Source organism: Salvelinus fontinalis, chromosome 37 (genome assembly GCF_029448725.1).
Source record: "Salvelinus fontinalis isolate EN_2023a chromosome 37, ASM2944872v1, whole genome shotgun sequence".
Taxonomy (NCBI): domain Eukaryota; kingdom Metazoa; phylum Chordata; class Actinopteri; order Salmoniformes; family Salmonidae; genus Salvelinus; species Salvelinus fontinalis.
The window spans coordinates 24562594-24574768 of record NC_074701.1 but is presented as its reverse complement, the minus strand read 5'-3'; the positions used below and the strand labels follow the sequence as shown (position 1 = coordinate 24574768).

The 12175-nt window shown below is 42.4% G+C and overlaps 1 protein-coding gene across 3 annotated transcripts in view; it reads right to left on the bottom strand.

Annotated features, from left to right (window-relative positions):
- Positions 1 to 7292: 7292 nt before the first annotated feature.
- LOC129836401 (glutamate receptor ionotropic, delta-1-like) overlaps positions 7293 to 12175 on the bottom strand; it is a 376214-nt gene continuing 371331 nt past the window's right edge. For 2 of the 3 annotated variants that reach the window (XM_055902509.1, XM_055902508.1), the window contains 2 exons: positions 9653 to 9791; positions 7293 to 8601 (listed from right to left, as the gene is read on the bottom strand). In XM_055902509.1, coding sequence (XP_055758484.1) covers positions 8195 to 8601; positions 9653 to 9791 — 546 coding nt within the window. In that variant the 3' untranslated portion in view covers positions 7293 to 8194. The remainder of the gene's footprint in view (positions 8602 to 9652; positions 9792 to 12175) is intronic. The other variant, XM_055902510.1, reaches the window with a different exon arrangement.

The window sequence follows — 12175 nt, the reverse complement described above, 5'->3', positions numbered from 1 at the left end:
GTAATTTCTCTCCTTCCTAATGTGTTTGAGCCAATCAGTTGTGTTGTGACAATGTAAGGCGGGTATACAGAAGATAGCTCTATTTGGTAAAATACCAAGTCCATATTATGTCAAGAACAGCTCAAATATGCAAATAAAAACAACAGTCCATCATTACTTTAAGACAGGGGTGGGCAATTCTAGGCCTGATTTGTTGTCACAGTTTTGCCACAACCCCAGCTAACACACCTGACTCCAATAACCACCAGTTATGATCGTCAGTTTAGAATGCAATTTGATGAATCAGCTGTGTTTGCTAGGGATGGAGAAAAAGTGTGACACCAATCAGGCACTCAAGGACTGGAGTTGCCCACCCCTGCTTTAAGAAATGATGGTCAGGCTATCTGGAAAATTCCAAGAACTTTGAAAGTTTCTTCAAGTGTAGTCGCAAAAACCTTTAAGCGCTATGATGAAACTGGCTCTCATGATGACCGCTACAGGAAAGGAAGACCCAGAGTTACCTCTGCTGCAGAGGATAAGTTCATTATAGTTAACTGCACATCTCAACATCAGCTGTTCAGAGGAGACTACGTGAATCAGGCCTTCACGGTCAAATTGCTGCAAAGAAACCACTACTAAAGGACACCAAGAAACACGGGCAATGGAAATTAGAACGGTGGAAATCTCATATATATATGTTTAGATTTGTTTAACACTTTTTTGGTTACAACATGATTCTATATGTGTAATTTCAAAGTTTGATGCCTTCACTATTATTCTACAATGTAGAAAATAGTATTAAAAAAAAAAAAAAACTTGAATGAGTAGGTGTGTCCAAACTTTTGACTGGTACTGTACATCAGTTGGGTTTTAGACCAGGTCCTAGCACTGTAGCTGCTGCATCCATAGTTGATGGCGTTAGATGATGGCGTTAGCTGTGTGAATAAAATGTTGTGCTGCCCTCTTCATTGACCCGTCAAAGGCTTTCAATACTGTTGATCACTCAACGCTATATGTAACTGGTTTAAAAATTACTTGACTCAGTGCGTACAGTATCTACTGATGGTGTTAAATCAGGTTTCCTGAATATTACGAAATGTGTCCCCAAGGGGTTGATTCTGGGTCCTGTACTTTTTACTGTTTATATTAACAATATCGACTTGTCTGTAAAAACATTTAACCTGCACTTGTATGCCGATGAGATTGCTGTTTGTGCTATTGCCCCCACTGTTAACCAGGCTCTATCTGAACTACAGTCTGCCTTCATTGTATTACAGAAAACCTTTATTGACCTGAAATTAGAAATGAATGCAGGTAAAACTAAGTATATGTTGTTCTCTAGAGCGTATAAACATATCTCTGATGATTTAAGCACATGTACTTTGGATGGTGTCCATATTTATCGTGTCCCTGCTTACAAAAAACGGGTCATCTTGATAGATGAAAAGCTGTCTTTTAAAAAGCATATTGATGAGTTAGTTAAGAAGCTGAGAATAAAACTGGGCTTCTATAGAAATAGGTCCTGCATCTCACTAAATAGTAGAAAGCAGATTATTCAGTCGACGTTCCTATCGGTCCTAGACTATGATGACATCATCTATATGAACGCAGTTGCCACTTTATTAAAGCAGTTAGATGCAGTTTATCATAGCGCACTGTGCTTTATTAAGGTCGGCAGTTTTAGTACTCATCACTGCATTACCTAGCAGAAAGTTGGTTGGTCCTCTTTGATGTTGCATACTGTGGGTTGATACATTGCTATATTGTCATTTATTAAGCACTTTTACAAAAGGTCCCACTGTCCGTAACATCATTACTGAACTTTACCACATGTGGTCTAAGGGACGGCTAACTCTGGAAATTTCTTTGCTCTTTACTTAGTTATTGTAAATCAGCTTTTTGTTTCTTGCACCTTCTTTGTCGAACAATCTTCAAAATGTTCTTAAATTTGATGTTTTTCAGAAATCTGATTGAGGACCTTATTACTGACAGTGTTTTTCTTTCTGCTTGCATTTTGTATTTTCTGCTTGCATGTTATGTGTATTTTGTGTAATTTATGTAAGTCAGTGCTCATCTGTAAAAGAGATATTGGTCTCAGTGTCTTGATAAAATAAAGGTTAAAAATAATCAATATTCCAGGCATTCAATCCAGAGGTTCCTCCTTACACAGAGTGGTGGCGATGGAGCATTTGTGTTTGGCGAAAGCAGGAAACCAATCTGTGACAGGGTACACTGCGTCACTGATCCCTCAGGATATACAAATAAAGTTCTGAGTTGGAGTCAGCTGCACTTCTGATTGACAGAATCAGCCTGAGGTCAGGAAGGGCAAATCAACAACAACAACACACACACAATATGACCCTGCCTGGGTCGATCCCATGCATCCACCACCACCCGCACTGTGCAGTTTAGAGGTTAAGTGCACCAAAGTCAGTTGAATACTGTAGCCTGTTACAATAAGTGGCCTTCAGGTCTCAGAGAGAGTTGAACATCGCTGTCCAATGTTATGTCCCCATGGAAACTATCTAGACTAAATTATACTAGATGGATGGTTCTAAGAAATCAGATAAATGTGTTCTCTTCATTCCATTGAGTCTTTCCCTTCGCCAAGGCCCTATGTCCCAATAACACTTTAAATGGATAAAGTAACCATTAACCAATATCCTGTACAAAAGTACACCATGATTTCCATATGTTCATCTCTCACTAATTTGGGTTATGTCCAAATAGACTTTTGCCAAAGCATCCCATTGAAACTGGTGGGGACTGGGGACTACTCCTTACTGGTGTAAAGCAAGGCCCTCTAATGGATTTTGAAATGAGAACATGTTGTTTTCCTCTTTGACTGACAGTTAAAGAATGTTTTACTCCTCAAGGACTTTCTATTCCACATTGGTAAACAGCCATTCAGTTCCCATATCACTACCGTTGAATCTTTTCCATCTGTAGTTGAAGAAAACTTCCATTTGCAGTGGGGATCAATGCACATAGTGAGAAACTTTTTTGTATAAATTCCAAGGCCGGTATGGTAAACTGTTTGCCTTTTATCCATGATATTGATGAGTACTGATAATAATTGGATATAGTGGAATGCTGCTCATGCTGAAACCATTCTCAAATAACTGAATTCAGCTCCACTCTCACACTCCAGTGTGTACAGTATTGCCTCTGTATTGAGTACGATATTGATTACAGCAGATTGAGTCAATACTTTATAGGCCTGGTTGAATTTTTTTATTTCACATGTGTTTCGTACGTGTTCAGTATACACCCATAGAAAAGAAATATCATGATGTATATTTTGACAGCTTCTGAGAGCCGATTAATGTGACATACTGTAAATAGGACAGAAACACATTATGGTGGTGGTGCTATGAATATTAAACCTTGATCTAAATTAAAACACATTTACATAATCACATAGGTAACAACATGTTGCATGAAGAGATATTTTGAGGACAGACCTGATATCACAACCCATCTCACAATCTTGAAGACATAGGCAATATCTGAAATCGGTCTTACTAACTACTTAAACTGTATACGAAAGTCATAACATTCTGTTGCATATTGGGGGGGGTGTCAATGGGTTTCGGGGTCAACAACCTTATAAGGTGGTCCGGGGACATGCTTCAAAAATGTATAGCTGTGAAATGGTTGTTTCTGGTTTTAAAGGGAAAACACATCCTAAACTTTCCTGATAATTTGGTCAATATATCCAAATCACAACTGAAATACCAATAATTTCTGCATTACTTTAAACTGTCGGTCTACTTGACAATTGTTTTGTAGAACGACTGTGAGAAAGTCAGTTCTGGGGTGAGCCCAGTTCCATTCAACCTTTGCTACATTGCGTAATGGCTTGTACTAAATGACACGTTTGCCCAAAACGTTTTTCAACGTTCTTGAACAGACTTTGAGTTAGCCTATGTTTGGTGGGTGTGGCAGGGTGTAGCTTGAAGCAACGTGTGACATATTTGAAGGGTAGTGGTACATTTTGAACCCACAACCCAATCCCTCCCCATTTTTCAACTGGTCGTTCAGAACAGCACTGTTTCCGTTTAACTGAACGTTGGATTATGTTTTTTTGTACTGAACGTAGCCCTGGTGACTTTTCTACTCCAAAATGAATTACAATAAAATGATTCAAATATAATTTCCCCCTCCAAAAATATAATTTCCCCCTCCAAAAATTTGCCTAACTAAATATTGGTGTATATTATCAGGCCGGTTTGTTATTTAGCAATAAGCATAATCACCTGTAGCCCAACTAATAAAGCATAAAGGCTATACATAAATACAGTAGGCTGAAGCTTGGGGTTTCCCATCTGTATTTGTGATAAGTGCTTCCCAAACCTTTTCAGTCATAATCGGTCGGGGGATCACTCATAAAATGAGGAATGAATGGAGTATTACTGTATACTATAAAGCCACAGAAAGCCAGTAGCTACCGTGGGGAAATAATTTCCAATCCATCAAATTCATCATGTTACTGTATATTACTTAGTGGGTCAAATTGGCCGGCCTCTAATATTGTGGGGGTCATTACCCCCCCTTCAAGTTAGGCGCCTACTGCATACTGTGTAGCCTACAAATTGTACTACATACTATTTGCTGTAGAACGCAGTGTTTAGTTAAAGCGAATCCAGTAAGTGACAAATATCAACATAGTAGCCTTACCTATCCTACAAATGCGTCATCTAATGTGCAATTGCGTTGATTACTGCCTTTGTTCATTTGGGTACAGTGCATCATCCCGAGTTGTTCTGCGGAGTTGTTCTGCGGAGTTGTTCTGCGGAGTTGTTCTGCGGAGTTGTTCTGCGGAGTTGTTCGAGGAAGGAAAGAGAGGAAGGCTCCACACCACTCTATCACTTCAGTATCTTATCTAGTTATTTTTAGGTGATCCAATTTTCCTCTTTTGTAGCTTTGGCAACTATGTGTGTGTCTTCTATAAATGTTCTCTCCTCTCCCTGTAGGCTCTACAGACGCTTCCCACCCCTTGGCTGCAACCCTTCTAATTTAGTGTACTCTGAGCGGACAACCCAATTAGAATTCCGGATCTCTGGCAGTGTTTGGAGCTGCCTATCTGCGGTCAAGAATGCAGAGTTCATCTCAGCCTGTGCTGCCCTTCAGACCCTTTACTTTTTTTTGCCCTGACAGAGACAAGGAGCTACTCTCTCTTCATCTGACTACGTTTTCTCTCATAGTCCCAAGAGCATCTGGTCATTGTGGTGTTCGCACAGGGCTACTCATTTCTCCTAACTGGAGATTTTCTATTTTCTCCCTCTCTCACCTGTCCATCTCATTTGAATTCCATACTGTCACTGTCACTTGTTCACTCAAGCTTAACATTGTTGTCATCTATTGCCCACCAGGTACCCTTGGAGAGTTGCTCAATGAGCTTGACACCTTGATAAGCTAATTTCCTGACGATGGCTCACCGTTCTTCGTATTTGGCGACTTCAACCTCCCAATGTCTGCCTTCAATTAATTTCTTTTCAACTCACTATTTCCCCTCCTTGACTTGTTTGACCTCACCCTTTCCCAATCCCCTCCAATTCACAAGGCAGACAATACGCTTGACCTCACCTTTACAAGAGGCTGTTCAGCTACTAATCTCACTGCAACCCCTCTCCAGGTCTCTGATCACTACTTTGTTTGCTTTTCTGTCTCTCTTTCCTCCAACCCTAGCCACTCAGCCCCTACCCCCTCCAGGTCTCACTTTCCTCCAACCTTAGCCACTCTGCCACTACCTAGATCATCATGTGCCATCTCAATCTTCGGTCTCTCTCCCCCACTACTCTCTACTCTTTTATCCTTCCATCTCTCCCTTCTACTAAATCCTTCTCCCTACTTTCTCCTGATTCTGCCTCTTTGACCCTACTTTCCTCGCTTTCCGCATCATATGACTCGCACTGTCCCCTTTCCTCTCGGCCAGCTCGACCCTCTCCTCCTGCTCCATGGCTGAGTGACTCATTGTGAGCTTACAGAACAGGGCTGTGGGCAGCTGAGTGAAAATGAGGGAAAACTACACTTCCAGAGGACCTATCATCATTTTACTCCCACCTCTCTATCTTCTCTTCCTCTGTATACACTGCTAAAGCCACTTTATATCACTCTAACCCTAGGAAAATCTTATCCACCTTCTCCTCCCTCCTTATTCCTACACCCCCTTGCCCACCCCTTCTCCCTCTCTGCGGACGACTTTGTCAACCTCTTTGAAAAGATGGTTGACGACATCCGCTCCTCATTCACTCAGCCTATTGAGTCCGCTGGTCCCACTCACACAGAACTACCCTATGCCTTGACTTCTTCTCCACTCTCTCTCCAGATGAAATCCTGTGACTGGTGAGGTCTGGCTGCCTGACAACCTGCCCGCTCGACCCCATCCCCTCCTCCTTTCTCTAGACCATCACTGGAGACCTTATCCCATTCCTCACTTCCCTCATTAACTCATCCCTGACTTCTGGCTGTGTCCCCTCTGTCTTCAAAATGGCCAGAGTCACTTCCCTCCTCAAGAAATCAACACTCGACTCATCTGACTTCAAAAACTATAGACCCGTGTCCCTTCTTTCTTGTCTTTCCAAAATACTTGAGCATGCTGTCCTGATCAACTCTCTAATTATCTCTCTCAGAATGACCTTCTTGACCCTAACAAGTCAGGCTTCAAGATGGGTCACTCAAACAAGACTGCTCTTCTTTGTGTCACGGATGCTGTCCACACTGCCAAGGCTGACTCTGTCTCCTCTGTTCTCATCCTCCTAGATCTATCTGCTGCCTTCAACACGATGAACCATCAGATCCTCCTCTCCACCCTCTCAGGGCTGGGCGTCTCAGGCTCGGCACACTCTTGAATTGCATCCTACCTGGCAGGCCACTCCTACCAGGTGAACTGGAAAGGATCTGTGTCCGCACCACATACTCCCACTACTGGTGTCCCCCAAGGCTCGGTTATAGGTCCTCCACTCTTCTCTCTATACACCAAGTCACTCGTCTCTGTCATATCCTCACATGGTCTTTCCTATAATTTCTATACAGATGACACTCAACTACTTTTCTCCTTCCCCCCTTCTGACAGGCAGGTGGCGATAGCTACTTTATTGAGGAAAAATGTATTTACTATGCCTGTAATATACTATAAAACGTAATATTTGCACATAGGCCTACCTAAAATGTTTCCTATATAGAATTCAAGTATGGGTATTCAGACATGGCCACTCACTCATACATATATAAATAAATTCATAAATTATGATTTTACAAAAAACAACATGTAAGGCATGGCTTAACACGGCTCAAAGTAGCCTACACAGTTTGAACTTTATCATGATTTTTTATTGTTTTCATACTAAACAAATCAACTCTTTCCACTGTCTTTGAAGTGTGAAGTTAGTGTCTTTTCATAAATTGGATACATTCATATAATGTTCATTTGAAAGAAAACATCTTTGAACTTGGCACTTAGAAAACAACCACAAGGAATTATCACCTTTATTAATTTAGAACAAAATTTACAAATCCATTCAAACAGTCATGTTTTAATACTTTTGTATCTGTTTTTTAAACTCAACTTTAAAAAATTGAGAATATTCAAAAAACACTTTTTTTTTTTTTTTACCTCACCTCTTGATGTCCATAATTACAAATATGTACATGAAAGTCATTTTCCACAAGTTGTTTTCCTACATATTTCTTCAGCAGTAAAAAAACACATTTTCTTGCCATCCATATTTACACTCCCTCTCACCATTCACTCTGTATAGCTCACCACAGCCGAGCCTGAAGCCCCATTAATAACTGGTTCTAACATGCGTCCTGTGTCCTGATCTTGTCCACATTCTGATTGGACCCACATTTTCAGACATGCATCTACACATGGTGTTAAAATGTGTCTATTATCCATCCACTGTGTCTGCATTGTGACCAGACCTCCTGGTCCCTCCATGTAAGCAAATTATATGACAGATATTCTTTCAAAATATATATATTTTTTATTCTAAGACACTGTCCAGATCTGTTTACATTTGTAAGATATCCAGGTCACAATCATATCACAATGTGTCTTTTATCGTCTACACCTGTCTAAAAATGTAGGCAATCAGAATGTGGACATCATCAGAACAAAGAATGCATGTTAGAACCAGATATAAATGAGGTTTAAGTGTCTGTGATTGGGCTGAGGCTGAGTGCTCAGATGGAAGTCCCGTGGTTTCCATCAATGGCTTCTGGAATGGGTCCTCCGGGCACTGACTGGTATGACATTGGCGTCTTGACGGGGCTCTGTCGGAAGAGCCCCCCGTTGGGGGCCCTGTGTTTGCAGCGGATAGAGGGCATGGTGGCGCTGCTGAGGGGTAGGGGGAGGGTTCTGCCAGTGCCCCTGCCGAGTGTCCTTCCTGCCCCATGTCCCTCCTGGAGGAAGGTGGTCACAGAGAGCGACCCCCTGTGGTGGCCTGGGTAGTGGTCCCGTGAAGGCAGGCCTTCCAGGGACTGGCTGGGCTGCATGCTGCCGATGTCCAGGGCAGAGATCTCGATAGATTGGCCCGGCAGCTGCTTGTGCGCCATGTCCTCGTCTAGGAGGCTGTTCAAACGCTGGTGGACCTGCTCTAGATTCACCTCTTTGTCCTAGAGAGTGGGAGAGAGGGAGAGAGGGAGAGAGGGAGAGAGGGAGAGAGAGAGAGAGAGAGAGAGAGAGAGAGAGAGAGAGAGAGAGAGAGAGAGAGAGAGAGAGAGAGAGAGAGAGAGAGAGAGAGAGAGAGAGAGAGAGAGAGAGAGGGGGGGATAGGGAGAAGGAAAGAGGGAAAGAGGGAGAGAGATACACAGAGACATAGGTTGTAAGGGATGAAAAGTGCAAGAAAGGTGAAAAGTGAGAGGGGGTTGAGAAAGAAAGAAGCTGTGATCAGAAATTGTTTGATTTAACAACATGACTAATTATCCACATTGTTGACACTACATTTCCAATTTGAATAATATGGAACTTGAATGTTGAATTACTTCAAATCCATATTATTCAAGGAACACTAACGTCAAACCCATGTCAACACTATGCTACAACCACAAGCTAAGCTGCAAAATCAAGGCGTAATGGTACAACATAAAACCAAATGATTTAATGTGTAATTTATAAACTTGTCTCCTCCAGTAGAAAGCCTTTCTTGAAATGCATGTATCTATGCAGCACACTACTGCATGAAAAGCATCCCTATAAAATGACTGGTTCAGATGGGCATACTGTACAATGTCAATGCATCACACTTTATGGGACAAGATAGACAAAATGTAGGAGACAAGGACTTTCAATCATTTCAATGAATCCTGTATTTTTTGTCATTCAATACTCCGAAAGTTGCAATTTGGGGGTGAGAAGCAGCCACAAGTGCCAAAAGAAATTAAGGGTAATAGATTCTGCAGAAAAATCTCTTGCACAGAAAAACACAGCCAAACATATGGCCTCTTGGCTACTTCTCCTTCCTCTCATTGTTCCAACATTTCTCATGATGTTTAAATCATACCACAAAGACGAAACACCAAACAACAGGAGAGACCATGGAGTGAGATGACTGGTGAAGCGATACATATCTACTCCTATCCAGCGCCCATGCCCCACCCAACCCTATCTGACCCCCCACTTCCCCAACCCCATACAGTGCCCCGTATATCTCAGGTCTCTCCTGACCTGTGTCAAAAGTCTCTGTCTCCTCCCAGTCTCTCTCTCTGTCTGTCCACATGTCACGCCTGCCTTCCGGTGAAGCACTTGTAATATCATTATATGTCAATGGACCAGAAACCCTTTCGAGACTGTAGTCCTTAGTGACCTGCACAGGATCACAGACAATCATACAGTACGTAAATAACCAGCAAGGCTGTGTATCCGGACATTGACATATAATTGCAATAAGACGTCACTCAGTAGAATTACCAGGGATTATTATGGACCGGGGCACAATGTATTGCAAATTGTTGTCATATTGCCTGCATATGCTGTCGCTGTCATAAGACTGAAAGGACACCTGCCATTGAAGGTCATGATAGGTTATGACATCTAATGGCCAATTTATAATGGGGTATTACACTATCGGACATTAAATGGGTAATGTTTAAAAGTCCCGTTTTATTTGAAGTGCATCTTATGAAGGCTTCATAAAGCACTACATACAGTATATCATGCTTGTAATGACTGAACACTCACACTTTGATGCCAAGGTAAGTATATTGCTTTACTGAACAACTGCAGTGATACATATCAAACCTAGAGCCTCATTTTTAAAATCTCGCTCAGGGATCTTGAATGTGACCTTCTTATTAAAAAAGGCCATGCTACATTACAATGCTCTATAAAGATTCATAATAGGCCATAACTGTGTGACATAACCATCCATTTATTTGTTCACATTTATAAATCCTGTATAGAGCATGAAATTATTTGTGACCCATTTATGTAGTAGTGCTTATAAAGCCTATATGAATGCTTTGTGAAGCCTTCATATGATGCACTTCAAATAAAGTGGGACCGTTTAGGTCATCACTCTTTAATCTAATGCTCCATTAATAATATGTAGCAATCATGACAATATTCTTACATGAAGTGCTTTTTTTAATGTTCTCTTTTTGCATTATTGTATCGTCCAATCAAACAGACAGGTCAAGCTAGCATTTTGTTTGCTCAGACTTTAGTTTAGGGATCCATGTCAAGCTTTTGATCTCTGGACACCATATCCACAGAGGCTGTTCAGTCTCTTGCAGGTGCTTTGATAAAGGTATTTGAAAGCAGTAAGACTTGAATGGATGAGCTAAAGGGAGCGTTTGCACGACTGAGGCAGCACATATCTACCCAGAAGTACAACGTTGTTGAATCAGTTGACCAACATAATTGTTGTCATTATTCATTTTTTTTGCTGTTATCATTATTGCCATCCATGAAAATGATGATGTTAATGAATTCTCACTTTTCAGCAGAAACAAGCAAAAACAAGCAATTAATTGCATGTTTACGCTTTTGAATAATCCCTCCAAGGCTCTTTTGAAATATAAAAAAATGGAGAGAGGAAGCGCTTCAAACAAGCCACCCAAACTGACTTCTCTCCCACCCAAACTGACTTCTCTCCCACCCAAACTGACTTCTCTCCCACCCAAACTGACTTCTCTCCCACCCACACTGACTTCTCTCCCACCCAAACTGACTTCTCTCCCACCCAAACTGACTTCTCTCCCACCCACACTGACTTCTCTCCCACCCAAACTGACTTCTCTCCCACCCAAACTGACTTCTCTCCCACCCACACTGACTTCTCTCCCACCCACACTGACTTCTCTCCCACCCACACTGACTTCTCTCCCACCCACACTGACTTCTCTCCCACCCAAACTGACTTCTCTCCCACCCACACTGACTTCTCTCCCACCCAAACTGACTTCTCTCCCACCCAAACTGACTTCTCTCCCACCCACACTGACTTCTCTCCCACCCAAACTGACTTCTCTCCCACCCACACTGACTTCTCTCCCACCCACACTGACTTCTCTCCCACCCAAACGGACTTCTCTCCCACCCACACTGACTTCTCTCCCACCCAAACTGACTTTTCTCCCACCCAACTGACTTCTCTCCCACCCAAACTGACTTCTCTCCCACCCAAACTGACTTCTCTCCCACCCACACTGACTTCTCTCCCACCCACACTGACTTCTCTCCCACCCAAACTGACTTCTCTCCCACCCACACTGACTTCTCTCCCACCCAAACTGACTTTTCTCCCACCCAACTGACTTCTCTCCCACCCAAACTGACTTCTCTCCCACCCAAACTGACTTCTCTCCCACCCACACTGACTTCTCTCCCACCCACACTGACTTCTCTCCCACCCAAACTGACTTCTCTCCCACCCAACTGACTTCTCTCCCACCCAAACTGACTTCTCTCCCACCCAAACTGACTTCTCTCCCACCCAAACTGACATCTCTCCCACCCAAACTGACATCTCTCCCACCCAAACTGACTTCTCTCCCACCCAAACTGACTTCTCTCCCACCCAAACTGACTTCTCTCCCACCCAAACTGACTTCTCTCCCACCCAAACTGACTTCTCTCCCACCCAAACTGACTTCTCTCCCACCCAAACTGACTTCTCTCCCACCCAGACTGACTTCTCTCCCACCCAAAGACAAGATGAAACGATCACATCAATTTGGACTATTGTTA